This window comes from Platichthys flesus, chromosome 14 (genome assembly GCF_949316205.1).
Source record: "Platichthys flesus chromosome 14, fPlaFle2.1, whole genome shotgun sequence".
In the NCBI taxonomy this organism is placed as follows: Eukaryota; Metazoa; Chordata; class Actinopteri; order Pleuronectiformes; family Pleuronectidae; genus Platichthys; species Platichthys flesus.
In genome coordinates this window covers 8,019,329-8,044,738 of record NC_084958.1, presented here as the reverse complement: position 1 = coordinate 8,044,738, position 25,410 = coordinate 8,019,329, and the positions used below count along the sequence as shown (strand labels likewise).

At 38.8% G+C, this 25,410-nt stretch overlaps 2 protein-coding genes and 1 pseudogene across 3 annotated transcripts; 1 reads left to right on the top strand and 2 right to left on the bottom strand.

Annotated features, from left to right (window-relative positions):
• Window positions 1-4,675: 4,675 nt before the first annotated feature.
• LOC133968221 (patched domain-containing protein 3) lies at window positions 4,676-8,769 on the top strand. Its single transcript, XM_062404137.1, has 4 exons — window positions 4,676-5,495; window positions 5,581-5,702; window positions 5,844-5,989; window positions 6,729-8,769. Exons 1-4 carry the CDS (start codon window positions 4,776-4,778, stop codon window positions 8,243-8,245), a joined length of 2,505 nt encoding a protein of 834 aa, XP_062260121.1. The 5' UTR covers window positions 4,676-4,775; the 3' UTR covers window positions 8,246-8,769.
• Window positions 8,312-17,913, bottom strand: LOC133968222 (ATP-dependent zinc metalloprotease YME1L1-like). 2 transcript variants are annotated; one of them, XM_062404138.1, is made up of 18 exons: window positions 17,764-17,913; window positions 16,960-17,094; window positions 15,713-15,890; window positions 15,094-15,192; window positions 14,718-14,827; window positions 14,279-14,429; window positions 14,102-14,185; window positions 13,619-13,792; window positions 13,313-13,465; window positions 13,019-13,151; window positions 12,247-12,309; window positions 11,949-12,061; window positions 11,599-11,754; window positions 10,879-11,030; window positions 10,652-10,778; window positions 10,424-10,497; window positions 10,227-10,313; window positions 8,312-10,131 (listed from the first exon to the last, which is right to left on the bottom strand). In XM_062404138.1, the coding sequence occupies exons 1-18, from the start codon at window positions 17,794-17,796 to the stop codon at window positions 9,988-9,990; spliced, it is 2,166 nt and encodes a 721-aa protein (XP_062260122.1). In that variant the 5' UTR covers window positions 17,797-17,913; the 3' UTR covers window positions 8,312-9,987. The 2 variants fall into 2 exon arrangements, with proteins under 2 accessions (XP_062260122.1, XP_062260123.1); XM_062404139.1 differs by having other exon boundaries at window positions 13,619-13,771.
• Window positions 17,914-18,538: 625 nt separating this feature from the next.
• On the bottom strand, window positions 18,539-25,266 carry LOC133967901 (acyl-CoA-binding domain-containing protein 5A-like; annotated as a pseudogene).
• Window positions 25,267-25,410: the final 144 nt, after the last annotated feature.

Sequence of the window (25,410 nt, the reverse complement as noted above, 5' to 3'; positions counted from 1 at the left end):
ATCTATACCAAATAAAAATAACGTCATGGACTGTCAATAAAGTAAAATAATAGACTGACTATAACAAATAAAAATGACTGTATAAAACAAATTATAGACCGTATATATACCACATTAAAACAAATATAATGCACTGTATATAAAATCCAATAAAATGATCGACTGTATATACCAAATTAAAATCAAATCATGGACTGTATATAAAATAAAATGATAGACTGTTTATATCAAATTAAAAGAACAGCATGGACTGCATATAAAATAAAATTAAAAGACTGTATAAATCAAATTAAAATAAATTCATGGACTGTATATAAATCAAAATGATTTGATAGACTGTATATACACTGTAATAGATTACTGTAAAAATAAAGGAAATTTGCTACAGTAAAATACAGACTACTGTAAATGTTGATGCCTTTGCGGAAAGAAATATCAACAGCCAGCTACTGTACAATTTCCCGGTATAATACAATACTGTGTACATTTATTTGATTTCATAGCCACAGGATTTCATCTCTCAGCAGTCAAATCAACAAACTAAGTTAAGTTTGCTAGCTTATCATTTACATGTAGACAGCATTTTGTGAATTGACATGTGTACAGATAGTAATATTTAGCATTGACACTTTATTTCTTTTATCTGTATAATATGATTTATGCACTACAACTGAGTTCTGAAGGTTGTTAAGTGCGATTATTTAGATTAAGCTATTTTGAGCTTGATGAGAGAAAGTGACAAAAATATAAAAATGAATACTGTTGAAGTGTGGATTCGGTATGCACTCTATACTCTCCTGATCTCTTCCTATGTAACTGTTGTGAATTTTTTGCAAGTTCGTGTAGTCTTTCGTCGCCCAGGTTGACAATGGGGAGCTGACTCTTCGTGTCATCCAACTGCTGATTGCCTTCTTCGATGAGAGTTCAGAGGGAATAATACTTCCTGCAGATGTAAGTTTTGTTCAGCATTATTTTTTATATCCACAATGACTGTACACATACTTGTATTCATAATTTGGATACCATTGTCCATGTTCTACCGATTCACACCCTGACCCTCCCAGCCAGTCTAATGTCTCTCTTTCAGTATCTGTCTCACAAACTAATGTGATGTTGTGCTTTCCCAATAATGTATTCTCTCATCTATGTTGTTTTTGTCATCCCTAGTCATGGAAACTAATAATTCATTGGGTGGCACATTATAATGACAAAATAATTTTGAATTTGTATTTAATAAATAACCAATTTATTTAATGATTGCAAATGATCTTTACTCACCGCACCGAACTCTTACTAATACCACACCTCTTACATGCTTTTTCTGTTCTGACATTTTTATGCGCTTCATCAGCACTAACCTCAAGAGGAGAACAAAGTCCAGCCAGGGGAAGGTGGTGTCAAAGGAGACGGGGAAGCTGGTCCAGAAAAAAGCAGCAACTGTGAATCCCCACGTGGCCACCCTTAAAAAGACCTCATTGACTTTGAGTGGGGGCTTCATGTAACCCATACAAACTGAATAAAAGGTAAATAGACTCTGACATGCATATCGAGAACCATTTCTGCATTAGGAATGATGCTTCCCTGTGTTATGATTGTATTAACAAAATGTTATTTCTTTAAATTTGTCAGTTACTGAATGTGTTTGATAATGCACTGGCTTTAATAAAAGGACATTTTGCAAGGCCATCTCTTGTCTGGGCCATTCGAGGTAATACATTTTCAGGGGTTTTCATTTTGAACTTTAACTTTTTTTATAATTAGCTTCTAACACAAGAGTCAAACATTAAAAAGAAAAGGCCAACAGACATAGACAGCAGCATGCAATAATACATTTTTGTGTAGTAAATTCTCAATGATATGTCCTGACAAATTTCAATTTGTATATTTACATTGAACAGTAGGTTGATTATTATTAACCTACACTATATACCAATAGCTTTAGTCACTTTCACCAATGTACAGTAATATCCCTTGTTGTGTTCGGTTAGTATTCCTTCATTTTAGATGACCTATTCTTTGGAAGAGAATGTTCCCTATGCTCAGTCTCTTATCAAGAACTTGGATTAGTCATTCATGGCAAATATTACTGTCACATTTATCTTCATGTAATGAATAAAATTTATGATATACAGTTTACGCGGAAGATTACATCAGTCAGTATTGACCTTGTTCCTGATTAGGACGTGTATCGTCATTCTGTATCTCAACATAACACTTCCAATGAAGTTAGCAATAAAAGCATATCATATAATTTAATATGACTTCATGTTATTTTTTGTCACATTTTCCATTGTGTGTAGGCTCCTATCTTGTATATTTTAGAATATATTTTATTTGAAGAAATTTTGATTCAAAATACAACTGTAGAAAACAGAAATCAATATGCGTGTAGTAAATTCCAAGTTTAGTCCTGACAAATTGTATTTGTACATTTAACATTAGGTTGATTCTAAATAACTAAATGGTACATAAACCAAAAGCTTTAGTCATTATCACCAAGGTAATGTCCGGTGTAGTGTTTGTTTGCTATTCCTTCATTTTATATTAAGTCAGCCTTTACTCTGGATGAGGAAGTTACACGTCTGCTGAATCTTATTTTAATAACTGGGATTTGTCATTCATGTCAAATTTTACATTCACGTTGATCTTCATGTAATAGATGATGTATACTATGTATCCTGTGTGTGTGTGTGTTTCTGATTAGGAGGTGTATCTTATTTTAGTTTCTTTGACATTTTATGGTGCATGAGCTTAAAAAGTTGAATTGATAACAAGAATTTGAAATATCAATATAACACTTCTTATGACGTTAGCAATGAAAACATATGATATAATGTAATATGATTTCATGTTATGTTTTATCACACTTTCCCTTGTGTGAAGGCTTCTATACTATATATTTTAGAATGTATTATATTTGAAAAAATGACGATTCAAAATACAACTATAGAAACAGAAATAAGAAAGTTTGTTTTATTTTATAACATTTTTTATATGCATATGAATAAGATTTTTATATACAGTGCATGGTCTTATTTTATTTTTATGCTTTTATTTCACTTAAAATGTCCAGAGTACAATACAGCGATAGAGACAGAGAGAATCTGTGACTTCACACTGTTACATTATACTTGGTTATTTTTTTTGTAATGGTGAGGTAGCCACACACTAGCAACCCTAACCGCTGGGGACTTCACTAAGTTAGCTTATTCAAGCTTTCATAAAAAGTAACAGCCTTTTTCTGTGTTTACGATCCTATTGAAAAACCAGAGATGCATAGATGTCCTTTATTTCATGAGATACATTATGTTACTTGATATTGGATCACAATGTTTCTTGATTTAGTACTTGACTATTTAAACTTATATGTTTTAAAACATGTTTTAAAATGTTAAAAAATGCTATTGTGGTGCATGTTTAAAAAATAAATGCGTTTTTAACCAAACATGGCCTCTTTATTTCAGCAATCTTTATTTTTCTATTAATTTAAGTAATTAAGAAGTACTATCTTTACAACTAAGATAGTTAATATGGGGTAACACTTGTACAAATGATCCCATGAGAGAGGTAATGTACAACACTACATACAAGTGTTGGAAAAACCCAAACCCTAACCCTAACACTGGTTAGAGTGAAGAAGTTTTAAAGTAGAACTCCAAAAAGAGTCAATAAACACACTTAATTCAGTTTTACGGTACTGATTCTCTAAAAAGAGTTAAATAAACACTCTGTGATGTGGACCCATATGGACCCTTCAAGAGTTTAAATCAAATTTGTGTTACTTTGGGTACGTGGAATTAGCTGACTGTATATAATTAAGTGAAAATATCAAATCAAATCAAATGCTATATATTCATTTTAAATGAGAAAGACTGTATATAAACATGAAATTAAATAAAGTCATACAATACATTAAATAAATACATACAAAAATAAAATACATACAATCATAGACAGTATGTCAAAATGTAATGAATTAAAACGTACATACTTATTTCTGTTTTCTACAGTTGTATTTTGAATCACAATTTCTTCAAATAAAACAAGTTCTAAAATATATAGATTAGAAGCCTACGCACAATGGAAAGTGTGATGATATCATATTGCTTCATCATAAGAAGTGTTATGTTCTTGTTATCAATTCACCTTTTTAAGACACACTCAGGATACATTATATACATAATCTATTACATGAAGATCAACGTGAATGTAATATTTGATATGAATGACTAAACCCAGTTACTGAATTGAGATTAAGCAGAAGTGTAACTTCCTCATCCACAGTAAAGGTTAAATACATGTAAAATGAGCGAAACAAACCCTACACAGGACCTTCCATCGGTGATAGTCACTAAAGCTTTTGGTATATGTACCATTTAGGTAAAGTTACTTGGAATCAACCTAATGTTAAACTTACAAATACAATTAAGCACAACACATCTCTCTTCTGTGCCTCTTCTACACCTCAATAAACTGCCAGAGCCATAAACAGGACGTCACTCAACCATTAAAGGAAATCACCTGGGGAACAGTAATAAACAACCAGAGATGTGCAAAGGTCCATTCTTTGGTAGGCTGGTTATCTGCTCTGAAATTCTGGAGAAGTCAGACCCTGCTATTATGCAAATATTTGCATGTGAGGGAAATAAAAATCAGCACAATAAAGACAGTTGATTCCGCATGCAGCTCCTTCGCATGCTGGTCTCCATTTCGGAGAACAGGAGCAGCAGTTTAGAACCACGTAGAAGCTTTTGAAGAAGCAAGTTTCTGAAGCTATGGCCAAGTGCAAAACAGATTGCATAGAGAAACCACTGGTGAAATGTTTTGAGACGCTCGGGTATTTCATCGGGTCCCATCCCTTGTGGTTCCTGATCATCCCCCTCATTCTCGCCGCAGGTCTGGGGAGCGGGTTTTACTTTCTCGACGACAGGCTGTCCAACGACCTCGAAAAGGAGTTCACACCTAGTGACGGAAAAGCCAAGGCGGAGAGGGAATACGTCCAGGAAACTTTTCACGGAAATGACTCCATGTTTTCCAGCTTGAGGCTGAGCACAGACGGGAATTTTGCAACCTTCATAGCTACGAACGACAATAATATCCTGACAGTGGAGTCACTGCAGGCAATCCTACAGTTGGATCAAAAAATCAGGAGTATGGGAGTGCAGTTTGACAGCCAGTCAATTGCATTTAATGATCTTTGTGCTGTCTTCATGGGATCCTGCGTCTCTAATGATATTCTAGATATTATTAACTATAATGCCTCCTATATAGAAACCGTCAATTTGACATATCCATGGTATAGGTTCAAAGGGATGGAAATTCCTCTGTATCGAAGTCTGGGGAGTGTGACATTGTACAAGGATATGCCACTTGTTGAAAATGCTAAAGCCATTCAGCTTTTTTACTATTTACGAGATGAAGACAAATCAAAAATAGATCTGTGGCTGAGAAGTTTCATCGAATTGGTCGCAAGCGAACAAACGACTTCTATTCAGGTAAGCAGACTTTTAACCTGGCAGTGTTTTAAACTGAATGCTTTAAATATAGATTTATATTAAAATGTATTTCAAATCTTTACAGGTGTCATACTCCACCTCAATGTCAAGACAGTGGGAATTTGAAGAATCGCCAGATTCTGTCATCTCTCTATTCTCCATCACGTATACCATCGTCATCACCTTTTCAATCGTATCATGTGTGAGGTTAGTGAATGACCGCTTTGTTGGTGAATTGGCAGCAAGTGTCAACTAATTTCAGCCAGATAGAGAAAAACTTAAAAAACGTTTAAAGAGCATATGTTTTGTATTGAGTGACTGACTCCTTGTAATGTCTGATTCCTTCAGGACGGATAATGTGCGGTCGAAGGTGTGGGTTGCAACATGTGGGGTGATCGCCACAGGTATGGCTGTGCTGAGTGGTTTTGGATTGCTGATGATGGTCGGACAACCTTTTGTGATGACAGCGGCCTCCTGTCCTTTTCTGGTATTAGGTGGGTTGTGTTCTCAAAAGGACTCAAATAAACATAACTTCCAAGTAGAGTAAAAAATGAATTCATAGATTTATTCACGTGATTTTCATTGTATGTAGTTTTGAATTAAAACCATAATTTTCCTTTTTCCATTTACAGGTGAGATGCTATGTAATGAGATTTCTTAGTTTTTTTGGTGTGCATTATTTAGAAACGCTTTCCCGTTATAAAAACATTGTTTGGTTCTTGAAGACCAAAAGTTAATGTACACAACTCTGATGATAATCAGAATGTTATTGTACCCAATGGCTGCCTGTAAAAGTTATAAAGCTGGAAATAGAATGAAAGGATAGGATAGCATTTACCTCGCCCAGGTATAAAGTCCAGTCTGCTCTGATTGGCCAGCTGGCCCACTCAGTGATTGGTCAAACGCTTCCAGTGCGTGTAGGAAATGTCGGCCTCTGGCTGTCACATGCAGCATGACAATGCGGACGTATCAGTCAAACTAGTGTGTTTCAGAAACTTAAGGAGCAGTGTTTCATGGGAGAGGTGCTATCTTTACCTAAGACTTTGGGCTTTTTTAAATTACCAAATATTACACAGGCCTACACCAAAAAAAAAAATCTGCAGCCAAAATGTTGTGTTCTTCCTGTCCTTTCCCATGCCCCCCAAGACATGTGCAAAATGCTGACTCACAAACAAACAAACAGTCAGAAGTCATATGTGCCTTTTGAATTATCCTTCCTCTTCTTTTTAAAAGGTATTGGAATTGATGATATGTTCATCATGATCTCCTGCTGGCAGAGGACCAAAGTGACTGACTGCGTTCCAGAGCGGCTGGCCCAAACCTACCAGGAGGCGGCCATCTCCATCACCATTACCACGCTGACCGATGCTCTGGCTCTTTTCCTGGGCTGCATCACTACCTTTGGCTCGGTCCGGTCCTTCTGCCTCTATGCTGGGATTTCTATATGTTTCTGCTATTTGTACAACATCACTTTCCTGGGGGCTTGTATGGCTTTGAATGGTCAGAGGGAGGGGAAGAACAGGCACTGGTTCACCTGTCGCAAAATCCCAGAAGACTTACCTGATGGGAAATCAAAAGCCTCCAAAATCTGCTGTATTGGAGGAAGGTACGATCCACTCACTGGAAACGAGGAGAGTGAGTTCATGAGTCGCATTTTTGAGAAAAACTATGGCCCATTTCTAACACACAAAGTGACTAAATCCATTGTAGGTGTCATATATGTAGCCTATCTGGCCGTTAGTATCTATGGTTGTACGACCTTACAGGAGGGACTGGATATCAGCAATCTGGCATTGGATGACTCCTACATTAATAAATACTACGATGCTGAAAGTCTGCATTTCTCTAAATATTACTACAGTGCAATGGTGGTAATAAAAGAACCCATCGCATACTGGGATAAGGAAGTAATGAAGAAATTGGACACATGCATTGCAGATTTTGAAAGATTGAGCCATGTCAATAATACATTAGCTTGGTTTAATTATTATCAAGAGGCTGCAAATGGATTTGGTCTCAACATAAGCTATGAACAGGGTTACCAAGACAATCTGGCCGGTTTCTTAAACGTTAGCCCAATATTCAGAGAAGACATCAACACGTCAGCGAGTGGAGTGATTCAGGCCTCTCGCTTTTTCATTCAGACGCTAGACAGAAACTCAGAGGACGACACTATGACCGGCCTCAGGAAAGCAGCAGAGAATTGTTCAATAGGTCTCATGGTCTACCATCCTTCTTTCATCTACTTTGACCAGTACACTGTCATCGTGGGCAACACCATCCAAACCCTCCTGGTGGCTGTGGTTGTGATGCTCGTCATCGCACTGGTCCTGATACCCAGTCCTATATGCTCGCTTTGGGTGGTGTTTGCGATTTGCTCGGTCATTGTCGGCGTGACAGGATTCATGGCCCTGTGGGACGTAAGCCTGGACTCCATTTCCATGATAAACCTCATCATGAGCATTGGGTTCTCTGTGGATTTCTCAGCACATATTTCTTACGCCTTCGTCTCCAGTGACAATGCCGATGTCAATAAGAGAGCTATGGAGGCCTTGGCCCAGTTAGGGTATCCTGTTGTTCAAGGAGCATTGTCCACTATTTTAGGAGTGGTGGCACTGTCCTTTTCTAAGAGTTACATCTTCAGGACATTCTTCAAAGTTATGTTTCTTGTGATTACATTTGGGGTGTGTCATGGCTTAATGTTCATCCCAGTGTTCCTGACACTGTTTGGAGTATGTAAATGTTGTTGAACTGAGGGTATTCAAATTCTTATGATTCGAGGAATCGAGGAAGAGTAAGACAACTTCAGGTTAATATTGTAATTTCTTTAGGCTTCTTTTTATTTATTTCAGGTGCAATAATAAAATGGCATATGCTGGTGCTGATAAAAGAAAACAACTGTATATACTTCCTGTTCTGCAATGTAAAATGAAAGATGACACACACTGTTGCTGCTTCAACTATTCTATAAAAAATGAAGACATTCAATAATTTAATAAAAACATGACTGCAAGTTTCTACCCACAACCTGTGTTGAAATGTCACATTTAGAATCAAGGATGTCTCTACTCATTACAGCTTCATGTTTGTTTCACATTGTTCACAGACAGCAATGCACAATACTGCGACTGATAGAACTGGCCAACCCTCACAAGTATAAAATCCAAACGATTCCAATCCCGATGCTGTACGTCTACATAAGTGCAGTGTGTATTACATGCAACTTTCTTTGTTCTGAACACACAGCGTGAATTAAATAAAATATATGAGGATAGCACAAGTGTGTTTTCGATGTTGTTCACTTACCCAAAGTGCTGCGACGTTGTAGTTTTCTCTTTTTACACTTTCTACTTCGAAAGGGGAAAAATATACACTTAACAGTACATTCCTCCAAAAGGCCACCTTTCAGCAACAGGGGGCCGACGGAAAGAGCAGGACAGGAGAATGTACGTATGATCTTCTCATCCCATACACCATGAACTTGATGGAAAACTCACTACAGTTCTACGTACTAATAAGCTAAAGTAGGAAATACAGCCTGACATTAATCAACTGAGTTAAAGCAACACTATGTAACTTATAACCTTACATATCAGCTTCCAATTTACACTTTCATTCCCACTCCACTCCATGAAAGTCTGGTCTTGCTCTATCTAACTTTGATGAGCAGGTACCATCTCCTGTGAGACATGTGTACCTGACTGAGAGTCACAAGTTCCTGAGTAATGCCGAACTGTAGATCAGTTAAAAAGACTTGGAGGTCATTAAAAAACTGCATTTAGTTCTAATATTAGGGGAGGAAACTTTCAAAATATGAAGAATTCTGAACAGAGTTGGGTGTATTTGTTACACGGGCAGCTCTTCTGGTTCAGGAAACAGTGTATCATGAGGAATATCCACCATTCAGTTGTTGGACACAGAGCCTTCATTCATACATACCATACTCATACTTAGCACATGTGACTGTAGAGGGCGCTGTTGCTCAGTAAAAGTTACATGGTGTTGCTTTAAAGTAGCTCTTTGGGGTACTTGTATTTGATGCTCAGCATTTCCCACTGACATGAGGATCTAAATAGACCTTGGTGAACAGAATTTAATCAAATTAAATATCCATAGACTTTTTTCGGTTGCATATTTTACAAAATGTAGAATTTCCTAACATCAGCTGATAAAGTGAGCTGAGCGACATCCTTAAAATCAGACATTTGACCTTCTCCACATACAATGAACATGTGCTTCATACATCTGCTTACCTCTGAACACAGGAAAGTTATGTTTGAATTTCAAACGAAACAACTTGTCTGGGAATATTGATAAGATTCAATGAATGAAAGACAGCATGCAGAGATGAAAGCGTCCCACATGAGCACTTGACTTCATACTTCTCTGGTTCATTATTCCAAAACTGAGTCCATTCCTCCCTCCTTAACGCTTGTAAAATATGACCCCATTCCCTGTTGCTTCCCTGTGATTGTTGCTATTCTTGCTGCTTTTATCTCGCATCCAGGTTCTTGCCCTCCAGGACCAGCTGGATCTCTTTGGCATCCAGTGTCTCATACATGAGCAGAGCGTCTGCCAGGTTCTTGTGCTCCTTGGCATGAGACTTCAGCAGGGCTCGAGCACGCTCGTACGACTCCTGGAGTAAAGCAAGAGAAAAGATGCTTAGAAATATTCATACCGGCTCCGAGATGGTTTTTCAAATTCAGATATTCTATGACGGATTAAACAGACCTTCAGTAACAGCCTGACTTCCTGCTCCACAGCAGCTTGTGTCTCTGGGCTCTGCCGTGAAATGTCAGTGTAGGTCATCACACCCAACTGGGAGAAAAAGAGGTGAATCAATGCACAAATAAATGTTGAATTCTATCAAAAAAGGGAATATAATGTTAACAGTCTTTCCTTTTTGTGTTTCTGTTTAGTTCGCCTACCTTTTCACTCATTCCAAATCTGGTCACCATCATCTTAGCGATCTTGGTCGCACTGTCAAAGTCACTTGATGCTCCTGTTTAGGAAGAAAGTACATTTATATAACCACTTAACTTGCCTTTTTTTTTAATTCATACTGCTCAACACATTTTCTTGTGCAAAAAATGTATCACTGTTTGTTCCAATTTCCCCCCCTAAACCAAAACACCTTATTAAAATCCTTTAATTACCTGTTGTGATGTACTCCTGGCCAAATATAATCTCCTCTGCCACACGTCCACCCATACTGACGTCCATCTGGGCCAGTAACTGAGATCGGGTCTCACTCCAGCGATCATTCTCTGGAAGCATTGACACCTGGAGAGAAAAAGGAGAAAAGATTTGCACCAGATCTGGTTTCAAAGTCGAGAACCCAACGTTAAAATGTAAGAAAAAAACAAGCTCCTGGCTTTCTTACATGTCCCAGACTTGGGCCCCTGGGCATGATAGTAGCTTTGTTGATTGGCATGGCATCTTTGGTGTAGTAGGCAACGATCGCATGGCCTGACTCATGGAACGCTGTGATGCGCTTATTCTTCTGGTCTATTTCTGCACTCCTCCTCTCAGGACCTTAAAGTAGAGAGAACAGAAGGGTTGAAGATGTGCATAAGTTTGATGGATTGTTAATTGCGTGTTGCTAGCATATGCTTCCCCTAAACGGAAAAAGGCAAAGGAGAAACACAAACAGAATGGGTTGGCACCGGATTGTTTCCTCTAGGAACTCCACTTTGGCCACTCCTTTACAATCACAATCCATTCGTGGAGGTCGTTCCATAGTTTCCAGCAGATGCCTCATCTTTACCGATAGCATCTGCAATCATCCTCCAGGTGCCATCTTGGAATCTCTGTGCTCCCTCATTGATATACATGAAGGTTCATTACTGACCATTCAGATTTGCGCTTCCTATTCCTCGGCCGAAACGATGGCAACGAACCATGAACCAGGGGAAATAAAGTAATATTTGGTGCTACCTTGCAAAAGGACAGGGACGACAAACATAAACTCGTGTGAGAAAGAAAAAGAGAAAGACAGCGAAGATAGGGATTGGTTGAAAAAAAGTGTCTGCAAAGAAAACACTGAAAAGGAAAAAGTCAAGTGGTGCTGCTCATCTTAACCAATTGACAGAGCGTTTCTCACCCATGAGGATTTTGTCTTTAGCAAACTCCAACTCCTTCATAGAGACCATGTCTTTGCCATCCACTGCTGCCTTCAGGGCCGCCTGGTTGACCAGATTCTCCAGGTCAGCGCCCGAGAAGCCGACCGTGCCCCGGGCAATAATTTTGGCCTCGATAGCTGTACAGACAAAACACAACACTCACACAGTTCTCACAGTTCTCTGAGAACAGCTCAGACTTTGTTATTGCTTTACAGAAGCAAAGCAGATATCTTATAAATACCTTTAATATTCAGCCTATGATTTCCAGGGTACTACAGTTATAGATTTGATAAAGACATATTTTGGCTTATATTATTTACTTATTTCACACCTGGATCTACTTTAATCTTCTTCAGGTACCAGTTGAGAATCTCTGTGCGTCCTTTCACATCTGGTTTGGGGACAGTCACCTGCATGTCAAAACGTCCCGGGCGGACCAGGGCACTGCGAAAGGGGAAATAAGCTTATAAAAACACTGATCCTGGGCCAGAGTATAATTCAAAGCTGTAGTTTGTTCTTTGTTATTGAGAAGGACAAAGTGGGACTCTGACGGTTGTAAACTTTGTCATTTCCACTAGTGTAGTGTAAGCTTTGACATTTTATCTCAAGAGACACAGATGTGAACATACTTATCCAAAGCCTCTGGGAAGTTTGTTGCTCCAATGATGATCACACCTTCATTTGGTTTAAACCTATGAAGTGTCACATGATGCATTCACATTAGGGTCAGTAATTCAATACTTTTCTCTTGAATCACTTGTGAACTACAGTGTACAGAACTGTACACTGTAGTTGTGATCTTGTGATTAAACATGGTTCATTATTATCTGAATTGCAGACTGTATTGTAAATCAGTCAGAGTAATAAGGTGTTTGTATCAGTGTGATGAAGTACTTTGATCTGTCATGTATTCACTTAATATGATCACATTCCAATGTGGTTACTTTTTACCTATATATAGTTTCTTTATTAACATTTGCATAAAGATATCACTCAATATTGCCATCACAATAACATAATTGTTTACATGGTCTTATGTTAATTTCCACAGTTCCCACAATTACAGTTAATTTCTTTATTAAGCTCATGAAGTACAAAGTAACATAACAAGGTTAAGTAATTTAGTAGCTATATGAGTAAGTTCTTACAACTAAGGTACATAAAGTAAAAAGTTTGGTTTCACTACTTAACCTTTCGTTACTGGTTCTCGCCTCAAAAATCAAGCAGCGAATAATCACAGAAGATTTTATCTTCTCTTATTATCTGTTCACAAATGCATAACAAACCTATCACACATTGCCAGTGAGGACATTCAATTTCACTTTAAATTCACAATCTAAAGTTCAATAATTTAATTTAATAATATAACTGAAGTATAAGAAATGCAATCAATAATTTTACCCATCCATCTCAGCGAGCAGTTGGTTGATAGTCTGTCTGGAGTAGGGGTGCATGGGAGACTCAATCCTTTTCCCACCAACACTGTCCAGCTCATCAATGAAGATCACACAGGGAGCATTGGCTTTACCCTCCCCTAGAAAAAAATGAGTACAATACTCAGAACAATTATGTATTCATTCCTATAAAATCCCAAAATTCGGCAGCTCATGGGTTAGGAGAAAAAACATTAATATTCAATTGGCCTGTGAGGACAAAATAGAGAAAGAAAAAGATCAATTTTAAAAGTTAGCTCACTGAAAAGGTTCCTGATGCGGCTTGCTCCCACTCCAACAAACATCTCATCAAACTCTGACCCAGAGGCATAATAGAATGGTACATCTGCCTCTCCAGCCACCGCCCTGGCCAGCAGGGTCTTACCAGTCCCTGGAGGGCCGACAAGTAGAACACCTAAAGTACAAAGTGAGGAAGTAGAGGAGATGAAGAGAAATCAGAACCTTGAAAAGTATTGATCTGTCACCATATCAGATGATAAGATATTATAGAATTGCTATAATTCATTAAGCTTTTCATTTAACATAAAATGCACAAGGACAACTCTACCTTTTGGCAGCTTTCCTCCCAAAGCTGTGAACTTCTGTGGGTTTCTCAGGAACTCCACCACCTCCTGCAGTTCATTCTTTGCCTCTTCCACACCTTTGACATGTTCAAATGTCACGTTTTTCATCTGAACCGGGTCCAGAGCAGAGTCCAGGCCTGATGTGGTTCGGAACCGCACTGCCCAAAATGGTTAGATTAAAGTTCGAAATCACACTGCAAGGCTTGGTTAATGAACATATACTTAAACGCACACACACAAACTCAGCCTACTGTTAAGAGTTATTAAATAGTGACATGCAATTGTCTATATTAGTGCTTTACAGCCTTTGCGTGTTATTCATTTTTTTCAAACCTGTATCCAGTCAACGCAAACTTTCACATCAGCTACAGACTTTTTCTGAGCAATTTAACAGCTAATCATTTTCAAGGTCCAAGTTGAATTTTCGGTGATAAAAAGCAGCTTCAGATGAGAAAAGGAGCCTTTACCCGATAGGAACGGGGTCTTGGAGATACCATACAGCCCAACCAGAAGCAGCACCAGCAGGATGAGACGAGTCCTCTTCAGGGAGTCTGAACAGGTGGAAAAGTAACATGAAAACATCATCGCTGTTTCCTAATGTAACCTCTGTATGATAACATTTATGTGGGTGATTTAAGATTTGCCTTGTGTGCGTAGTGTCAAGGCTTGAGCTTTCAGGAAACCCTCAGCGAAGCCCCTCTTGAAAGACTCATGTTGTCCATCCGGGACGTTCTTGTTCCTCGTCAGGCTGTCTAAACTTTCCACTTCAATCCCCTTGTCACGGGAAAGGAAACCCTGCAGCACAAGGCCAAGTTACACTTGAGTAATCACGTAGTCAGAATACTCCTTCACTTCTATCCCACCTTCACAATCAATTGCAATGGTAGGTCTGCTCTGCATTTATTTAAAAAAGGCCCTTGGGATAAAAAGTTTTGACACCCCTGCTTAGTACCTTCACTTGTTTAACTGTGTAGCATTTGCAGAGGAAACTAAGAAAAAAACCCACAGCTATTTCAGTTGTGGACTTATATTAAGTATTTCCCATATAGCACCAAGTGTGTGAACACATCACTAAATACCTACCTTCATAAAAGACGGTGTGAACCCTTCAGATTCCAGGGGGCGCTCATAGTTTGACTGCAGTTGTCTGGTTTTGGTCCTTAATGTTTTAAAGCCCCTGCTCTGGACCAACACTTTCAATATAAAGTAAATATATGACATATTAGTAGTTTAAAAACAACTATATTTATACTGTATATAACTTTAATTATCGTAAAAGCAAGATATTGTCAACAGTAAGCAGGAATATTTATCATAATCTCACTAGCAAGAGTAGTCTACATTGTTTTCAAACACCATACAAGCAAAGTAACTCGAGTATTATTAGTCACTGAATGCAATGCTTTGGATCAGTGATAGATTATTACATCTCTTATAAATGCTTCTAATCCATGGTTACCTGGCCAGTGGTGTAGCTCTGTGAAGACAGACTGAAAAGGTGGAAGCTGCTGCCTGGATAAAACTTGGGCTGACATTGGAATTGGACTATATGAGAACCCTGGAAACAGAGGGAAAGTGCTTTTTATTACATATGTATAAGAAACAAATACACAGATAAATTAATGTTAACTGAACATGAATAGTCACACGTATTATTGGAGGGTTCAAGTTTAATAATGGCAATTTTATTTATATGGAAAATATCATTCCAAGAAAAAGTGCTTCACATTGAGATAACAATGTATATAAACAGATTCAAAGGTGTATACTATAATAACATATACTAATAAGATGATTATAAAATAAAGCATACATACAAATGCATCAGACATCCATAAAGCAATTAGACATAGCACTCAAAACTCACTTAGGCAAAAGAAATAACTACACAGCAGCTTAACAGGAAACCTGCATCACCATTGGACAGAGTAGATACAGAAAATCAGGCAAAAGCCTGAAAGAGTGTTTTAATTTTGCTTTTTGTAGTTGACACAGTTCACACCTCAGGTACCAGGCAGCTTGTTCTTGAGAAAAGGACCATAGAAACCGGTGTTTAAAACAATAATAAACATCCTCACCATGCTTGTTGAAGAAAAAGGAGTGTGAAGAGAGATGAGACGTCCTCCAGGCTATCTGACTGCCAAGTGGAAGCGGCGCTTCCAGCTTGCTCAAGCATGGTAACACACTGTTCACAAGCTCATCCAGCTGCTGTGTTCCCAGGTCAGATAATCCAAGCTCCCGCAGGTTCAACACAGGCTGAAAGAAGTACAGAACAGAAAGTTGAGTTTGGTTCTTTGCAAAGTTGAACACTATTAATTACACCTGCACAATCTAAATGAATAACTTCATTTGTTTGCTTTTGTGTTCCTTGTGTGACACTACAACAGAGCTTTACATTGAATTATGTATATTTATATATAAATATGACACTAACAGACTTAAAAACTGATTAAGAAGACTGGCTCCGTCATTGGCTGCAAACCAGATTCTTTGTAAGTGGTGGTGGAGAGGGGGGCACTGAACGAACTGTTACCCCTCATTGACAGTTACAAGCACCCTCTCCACCACCTTGTGGACAGACAGAGGAGCACTTTCTCCATCTGACTGGTTGAGCTCCAAGGACAGATACAGGAAATCCTTCCTGCCCACAGTAATAGGACTGTACAACTTCTCACCTCTTTCAAAAGTTGAACCTTCAAAACTATGAGCCCTATAGTTTCTCTCTACACCAAACTCTCTGATTACTCCTGCAACAACTGTCAACTTAATTTTCTTCACATTATTTTTTACTGCACATCATTTAGTCATATTTATTTACTTTAGTCATGTTAAAACAACTACTGCAATTTAGCCTTTAGTTCTTTGCTTTGTGTGCAATGCCCTTGACATGCTGCTGTGATTCAAAAATGGCCAAAATTAGGATCATTAAAGTATGTCCATCTATCTATCTATATTTTAGTACTGAGGTGTTGGCTGGCTGGTGTTAAATTGTGCAGCATCTTGGTCAGAGGTCTTTCTAATATCCTGCCTCCTTCATCTATCTAAATAGAAAATAAATAAATTAGAAAACCTCCCCAACATAATGTGGTTCAGTACAAAGCCACCTCTAACTATGCTCTAATCAACGAACAAATTACTGAATCTACACATTTTCAACGGGGTTATAAGCTGTTTTAATACATCATAACAGCCAGTGAAGGTGAACCTAGTACAGGGGCCACCTTGTGAATTGTTTGTGCTATATGCACCGTTCAGCCAATGGAAGTGTGAAGGCAAACATGTGGATCATTACGACATATTGTAATATTCTCCTGCTGGTGCGTACCTCTGTACAGTGTTGTGGTGAGTCGGCGGCATGCTCCTTGTGTTTCCTTGAGTTGCAGGTGGAGCTGCTACTGCTTCCCACTGAGCTCTTCAGGGAGTGGAGGGCGTTGATGAGGTGGCTGAGGGGCACCGTCACCTGCGAAGGACATTGATATGACCACTGTCATACATGCTACCATATTAAGTCAGCTCACATGGAGAAATGATAGCTTTGGATACCTTCGGTGCACTTCAATTTAGTTCTTAACAATTTCCATCTCTTATGGTAATGACTATTTGCTCAGTCTCCATACACTTTCATCTGTAGTTCTTGAGGGATTTTTCTCTATTTCTCTATCTACACTGGCCCCAGGTAAAGTACACCAGCTAGATGGAGTCATTTAGTCTCCATGATCTAAATCAACCTTCTTATTATTTCTAAATAAGACACAAGTAGGTAGTAGACACAGTTTTCTTCGGATAATCTGTATAAACTGCTGATTTATAAGAATATGCATGAGTCCTCTAACATGTCTGTCCCTGACATAGGTTCCCTTCTGGCAGCTCAGGACACTGAGCGTTCAGGAGAGCACTAACCGGTCAAGTCCACGGCCCACACAGGGGCTAAGTATTCATGTTAACTTACATGTACTTCACAGGACTAAACCTGAACCAAAGGTCAACAGCTATCTCAGTCCCACATAAAACGGCTAATGTTAAATTAGCATGCTAGCAGGCTCGGCTGAACCGGGACAGGACCAAAACCACAGATATATAACCAAAACAACAACAATGCTAACATTAGCTTGGCCCGTCGCTGTCTTACCTGTGGTTGGACCGTCATTGACAGAGAGAACATGATTTGATTCTCAGCGGGAGCAGACGGCCGCTAAGCTGCAGGAGTTTACTCCGCTGCCCTCGAGAGTCCGTGTTGGTTTCGCTTTAACTTTCGGTCGCAGATAGTTGACGTGACAACTTGACAGGTCAAGGAAACCGGATATGACCTCACCGGCGTTGTGACAAACTTTCTGTCCCCGTTGAAATCTGTTCCTCCTTCACAGAACTGGAAGGGTTCCGCCCATTAAGCCTCTGTCATTACATCGTTATAATAATAATACTTTAATATTTATGTTTTTCTTCAAATATTTCATTTAAAATTCTAAATCTATACAACCTACATTACCTGTATGACAAACAAGAGGATGGAACAGAAAAAAACATGTTAAACCTTTACCACACACATCCAACAAAGAGGTTTCACTTCAGTATCTTCATATCTAATAAAAATGTATAAAATATCCCCATATTTTTATCCTTAATCGTCATAAACTTAAAGAACAATTTAAGTTACAAATTACAATCTGGAGCATTTTTTTCTAAAGTAATAGTACTTGCTAATTTACAAAAGTCTTCAGTGTGATACACTCACTTCCTCCTTGTATTTAAAACCTACATGTAAACAGGAGTGAACAGGATTTAGCACACAAACAAAATCCCTTTTTCAAAAGCTCTTAAAGCTTTTCAGTTCAAATTAATCTGTGTTATGTTATACCAAAAATAAAAGAATCTCTACAATGAAAACGTTTCATGAGGGTATTTATTGCATTTCAAATGTGCTTCATATACTGATGTTTTACCACTGTATATTTGAAAGCACTGTAACCTTGCTTATATTGAACAACCCCCTTCCTTTCCACTGTACATCTGACAAGAAACAAGAATAAATATCTAATATATTGATACAGTATATGATTTGTCCAACCTTTACTAGAGTTTCACTGAAGCTGTGAAACCAACATTTACTTTTATAAATAAATTAACATATATTTCGGCTTAAATGTCTATTTGGTCTCAAAGGAAATTCTCCTGAAATATGTCTACATATTCAGTCTATCAGTATAAAAGGCCAAAGTCAATAATGATCAGGGAAAAGAACATATTTGACAAAAACTGTACCATTATTAACTGGTGATTTACAATGGTGCAACACTCTTATTACTTAAGGCTAACAGTGCAATATATGATTATCAAAGTGTTTCAATTAAACGTTGAATAAATTTTGTTAGTTATAACTAAGAGCAGGTAATGCTAAGCTAACTATAACATTGAAAATGTGCCTGCATTAATAATGCATTAATCTTCCCTTCTTTAGAAGTCCTCACAGTCTCCATAGTTACGTTACATAGAGCAACGCCTTTCTGACCATTCATTTATCTAACGTAGGGTCTTCATTTCTACTGTTGTCTCATCACATTGTCTGTTGGTGACTTTTACAAAGCCACAAGACAAGAAACAATTTCATCCCAGGTTCATGTCTCTGATGCTGTAGGTGGTAAGAGAGTCAGGGGATTCGCCTACACAAGAAGAAAAAGTGAAACATAGTTTAAGTTTTGTGGAATGACATCATCAAAATAAATTAATCAGTGACTAAACACATGGAGTTTCTTTTTTGATGGATTTTGTTCACCTCCTCTTCCGCATCAAGTAAAGCTGGAAAAGCCAGTGGGCAATCAGAGGCCAGATAGCAGTCATCACCACTGTGAGTGGAGAGAGGTCAAAAGGCCACCAGGACGGTCTCAGGACCTACACAAACAGAGAACTGTTTATATCCTGTTTAGAAAGTAATTAGCAGAAGATTGCACAATGAAAACAGATGTTTTAGGACCTTTCGTGCCACTGTTAGGGAGTCTGCCTGCCTCGGTGACGATGATCTTGACTGAAAATACAGAAATTCATTAAAGAAAATCTAATACATTGTCAGGGAGACTGATATATTTGTATTAAATATTAACACAGAGGTGTTTGAAGGAAAAATAATTAAGAGCAATATGAATTAAGTTTGTTTCATATTCAAAATCATGGGAAAAAGATCAGCAGCTGCTGTGATGAAGAAATTATAATGTCTCGATCACCATCAGTCTTAATGAAGGGCCAAAAACCCTGAAGTTTCACCTGTGACACAGCGACCATCTCCAGAGCCTGCAGCCGGTGCAACACATTGGCCATGTCGCGCTGCAGCCTCAAAAGAGCTGTAGCTATTTGCTCGTTGATGTTTCCTCTTAAAGCACCGACAGGAAATCTGCTGTGTGACACACAACTGGCAGCATCTGCACCAACACACCGCACACAGCTGCAGGTCGCCCTCAACGAATGAGAACCTGAAACCGCGGGCAGATTAAATTTATCTCATGTATCTTATTAAATACTTAGGAGAGTGAGCTAAGTGCACATGTACACCAGAAAGGTAAATTAGAGATAGAGTATAAGTTAAGACTCACCTCTCCCTCTTCTTGATAAGGAGCTGTTGTTTTGACTCTTGGTACTAATCCCATCTTTAAAGTAGGAATCTCTTGTTACTGCTTGATCTTCTCCTCCATTCAGCGTAGTGTTGCTCTCAAACCAGAGCTCGTTTGGCTTCATGGAGGCAGCTCTTGATCTAGGTGTCGGAACTTTTGATACCAACACCCGCTGGTCGGAGAAAAATGACCACATACCAGAAATTGAATACCACCAACTGGAAAGACCTTCTTGAATTCACATTTGTGTACAATTTTGATGATCGAGCACCTCTTCCATGGCTAAATGCTCCATTGAGTCACAGAACTCCTCATTATCAGAGTCGGTGGATCGGTGGATCTTCTCAGGAGCAGCATTGCTATGATCTGAAAGGTGCAAAACAGAAATCCAACATTTAGTTGTCTTTGGAAGAAAGAGCTGGAAGGACTGGTGTCCCTCAAACCACTGGTGCTCATGGAAGGGAATACATTTCCAAAATATAATGGCATGAATACACTTCAGGTGTAGTGACTACAAATAATCACTCTTTGTCTTTGTTTTTGTTACTTTGAGTGCCTGGATCTTCATGCCATTATTTGGGGACATAAGTTTTCCTATAATTTTATGATTTAAATATCCCTATTTAGATGGGCAGTAGAGCGTAAGGCTTTAAGTGTCACCTATTTGCTTTACCATAGGACTATATGGTATTATAAAGTAACATTTTACCAAAAATCTTTATATAGCAATATACATTTTTCTTTCTACACAAATTATTAATTGTTGTACTTTACTCTTACCTATTTTGCATTTTCATCATGTTTTTGGAAATACGTGCAATCAAATTTGATACTTTTTCCTTATACATTCAAATACATAGGTTTTGCATTATATTTGCAATCTTACCACTCAGATGCCCATTAAAGTGCACATAAGGGTTATACTGCACGCTGGGCTCGATGGAACAGGCCAATTCCTCCTCCTCCACCTCGCTGTTGAGCGAGCTGTGGGTCCCGTTGGTGAAGGGGGACATGCTGGGTTCCATGCTGCTGCTGGAGCCTCTGGTGTCAGACCTTCGCCTCTTGTCTCCCACCATCAGCAGCCGTGGTTTAGGAGTCGAGACTGAAACAAGGTGAGAAAGAGAGAAAGAGAAGGAGTTTAAAAATAACAAAAGAGTGTGCTGTCATGTGCTCCTGACCTGAATCTCTTTTAATTTCTCTTGTCATCATCACATATCACCTCATCACGTTCAGTGACTTTAAAAGGAAATCAAATATGTCTCGCACCCTTAAAATAACTCTGAGGGTAGAAACTAGTTCAAGATTTACTTTTACAGATAAAAAAGACACAGCTGCTTTCTTCCTCTTTAAACTAAAAACTGACAAGTGAATCGTGAGGGAAATGAAGAGATGGAACTGCACACCCCAAGAGATCAGCATAGAAATGAGAGAGGCATCTGAGCCACAGGAACTAAGCATTCATTGCAGAGCATCTCAGGTTAATAACAGGTCAAACACACATTTTTACAGGCTTCTAAGCTCATGACACACACAGGAGTGGGCAATATGTATTTGTTAGGGACTAATTTCAGCTGCGTATTGATACACATTTTGAACACCAGTGCAGAGATTCTCAGGACTCCTTACCAGATCAAACAGTCCACACATTGGCTACGAAAATATTAAGGTGACCCACTCATGGACCCCCTTATGTACCTTGGAATAATTTGACATTGTGTAAATAATTACACTACTTAGATGTCAGAAAATGTCATTAAAAGATATTAGATACGTATTTATAAATATTTTCACATTGTCAGCACAGAATAATATGTCATGATAATTTTAATGGATGACTTTGACCATGAGTATTTGCAAGGAAAGTTTTATGTCAGTGCTCGTGTTCATGACAATGAAGACACATGCTGTCCAGTACAACAGTGTGGTTATTTGCTGTATTTTTTAACACAAAACAACACAACAACTGATGTAAAAGAGTAAATCAGGCATCCCAAATTGCATATGAACGTGGGTCACTTCAGGCAATGTCGAGAAGCTTCTGGCCTTCCTGTGGCATGGACAAAATGTAAGTAAGCCTAAATTGGCCGACTTGTAAAAAAGCGAATGTAGCCAAAATATCCAAAAACAAATGGGGGCCTTTTTTTTGCGAACATGTGGGGCTCCCTGCAAGCCGAATCTGGATTGTGAATCTAAAGTGGCCCATGTGGTAAATGGTTATATTGGCCCAAATAGCACAAAACTAATTGGAGGCCCTCTTTGCTTGACATGCGGTATTGATATAGTTTAATTCCAGCCCAGATCTGGCAAACAGGAGTGGACCGTCTAAGTGCCATCCTTCCATGCAATATGTGGGCCAGGTGACAGGGTTACAGTGGGAGCCAAATCTGGGCCGCAACAATTTTGCTATTTTCGATTGCTTAATTTCTTTCATGAGATTTGTTCAAGCCAAGAAAAAGATATGATATCGAAACCTTACCCTTTAAATATTGCAAAACAATATTCATGCCCTCTGCTGGCTTGGTGTGTGTAACCCCTATAGCATAACATACACACACACACACTACTTCACAGCACAAAACTACTGATGGTACCTCTTTTCTCCTCTTCCTCCGTGTCGTCTTCTGTATTGTCTTCTTCATCCTCATTCTCCTCGTCCTCACTCCTCTTTCCATCACTACTTTCCTCTTTTCTCTCCATTTCACTGTTTTCTTTACTTCCATGCTCCTCCGTGCTACTGACACTCACACCATAATAACTGTCTGCATTCTGGAGGTTTTGTATATCATCCCACAGATCCCCATAGCCTGAACATTGAGGGAAACATGCTCAATTAACTCTGTGTCAAGGAATATATTGCATATATCTACACAAAGCAAACACGAATATACACGTGACAAGTCACTGGTTCGACACACTACATATCTACCACAAAGAGCTCTACAAAGCCAAAAAACAAACACACTGACTAACCACGAAACAAGCCAGACTGTACACACAACTATCACACAACTAACAGCCTAAATTCAGCCTAAATATCATGATGCCCTTGGCTAGCCAACTAAAATGTGAATGAATGCAGCTCTATTAATTCAAAATAGGCTTTTTTCAGACTGGGGCCACAAGGAGCAGTCTACCAACTCTACAGCTACAGACTTGCCTTCCATTGTTGGTTTCTTAAAGGGTTTGATCAGCTCATCTAGTGACAAAAAGACATGTAAGAAAAGCTCAGGCACACTTAATAAAAGCTGTGGCTGAGAAAAAGAGATGAAAAGCAGAAGCACATCTGGAGCAGCAGTGGCCCTCCTGGATTGTTGTACTTTTTCTTCCTTTGACATGCCTCCAAGTGTCTCGTATCATGTGTCATTACCTGCGTGATTTGCAAAAGGCCTGGTGAAGGCTCTCCTGTCCACTTCGTTTTCCTCAGCTTCTTCCCCTTCTCCATCTATCTCAATGTAGAAGTTGCCAAGCTTCTGAACCAGGTCGGACACTTCGTCTGAGATGGGGATTGTCTCCAGAATCTGACAGCAAAAGTGTTAAAACGGAGAACGAGTGTATGACACATGCTTTTGTATAAATAGGTGTAATAACATTGTCAACAAGTAACAATGAAAACAAGTTTATTAGATTCAATTATTAGGCGAACACGTTTATGTGTTGGATTCACAGGGGAACTGAAATACCATATAGATATAGACATATAGCTATGAGGTGAGAAATTAATAAGGATATTTGCATTCATCGATTCTATACAATATATAAAATCCATGCTAGACTGGACTATTCCATCTTTGAAGCCTGTGTATTTATTATTACGCAAGCTCCCTCTATTCAGCCTTAGTTTTCCCAGAAAGGACTTACCAGCTGGATGTCCTCCACATAATTCTTCATGGCCTCCTCCTGTGTCCATGTTTCCTAAGGAGCTCCATGCATCCCTGGCAACACAAAGTCATAGTTCAACATTCAAACACTGAGAAGAGAGTGACGATAAACCATGTATAAGATGAAATATGCAGTGAGAGAGGCTGTAAGTGTTGCAGCAATCTCACCTTACTTAATCTACAGCACACAGGTTTTACTTAGTGTATGGAGCAGTTATATTTAGTTGTCATTGTATAGCAGGGAATTATCTCACCATAACTTGAATGTGATCTGAATGTACCGGGGAGGGTCAGACCTCGATTGAATGGCATATTTTGACATCCATTCATGGCTATTTCTGCTTACTGCAGTTAGCCACAACTGTGCATTTCAATGTGGAAACTCAACAATAACATGTGCATGAAAAAAAAAAAAACAATAAAATACATGCCATTCATCTTTTCCCCCACTGTCCCAGAAGCCGCTGGGTCTGGGGATGTTGCAGGGGCCCGAGGTTGCCTGCTTGTAGTAACCATAGAACATGAGCATCATGTCGTCAGATGGCTGGAAAGGACCTGAGGAAGACAGGAAGGAAGTGGAATATAAAGAAGTCAAGGATTTGTATTTGTTACATGCACAGAGATACAAGTTAAATAAGGGATCACTTGTGCAAGGGAATATATGTATAAACACAATTCAAATATTAAAGTAAACAAATACAAATTACTCCTGTTACCATGCTACATCAAATTTGTTTGTAATTTTTTACATTATTATGATTTTCAAGGTGTAGGACTGCTTTGAAATGCATTTTAACTGAGGAGTTATCATGATGCGCTACAGAAGTTTTTATTAGACCAGCTCTCATCCTCTATTCATAAAGCTCTATAGCGGCTTTATGAATGGAGGCTCAGCCAACACTGACAGCTCTTACGGCGCCCTGCATGTAGGTCAGCCACCTGCAGTGTTTACACACAACACAGTCTACACACCGCGTAGCACCTCACGTCAAGTCACTTACAATCACAGAGGAACGAAACACAATTAGTTCTCACCTTCTCCGGGTAAACTCCGCATCACTTTAACCGCAGCAGCAAATTTCGCCTCCAGGCTGCGTTTGTCCTCCTGCGCCATGCTGAGCTCCAGGGGAGGATGACAGGGACGAGTCCTCACATCTTCGTCGGGAATTTCAGAACGTTCATGGAAATATAAACGTGATTTTATGAATAATTCATGAACATGATGGACACTTCAACACTACTTTGGCCACTTGTCATTGCTACGTGGACGAAGAGTGTTTTCCCCTTCGGTCTAAGACA

Bases quoted from the DNA above. Each gene is read 5' to 3' on its own strand.
- LOC133968221 (XM_062404137.1), top strand. From the start codon at position 4,776: ATGGCCAAGTGCAAAACAGATTGCATAGAGAAACCACTGGTGAAATGT. The intron at 5,496-5,580 runs GTAAGCAGACTT...AAATCTTTACAG, and splicing joins AACAAACGACTTCTATTCAG to GTGTCATACTCCACCTCAAT. The intron at 5,990-6,728 runs GTGGGTTGTGTT...TCTTTTTAAAAG, and splicing joins CTGTCCTTTTCTGGTATTAG to GTATTGGAATTGATGATATG.
- LOC133968222 (XM_062404138.1), bottom strand. From the start codon at position 17,796: ATGTTCTCTCTGTCAATGACGGTCCAACCACAG. The intron at 13,152-13,312 runs GTGAGCTAACTT...ATTTTTTTCTAG, and splicing joins CCGCATCAGGAACCTTTTCA to GGGAGGGTAAAGCCAATGCT. The intron at 11,031-11,598 runs GTGAGAAACGCT...CTCTACTTTAAG, and splicing joins TAAAGACAAAATCCTCATGG to GTCCTGAGAGGAGGAGTGCA.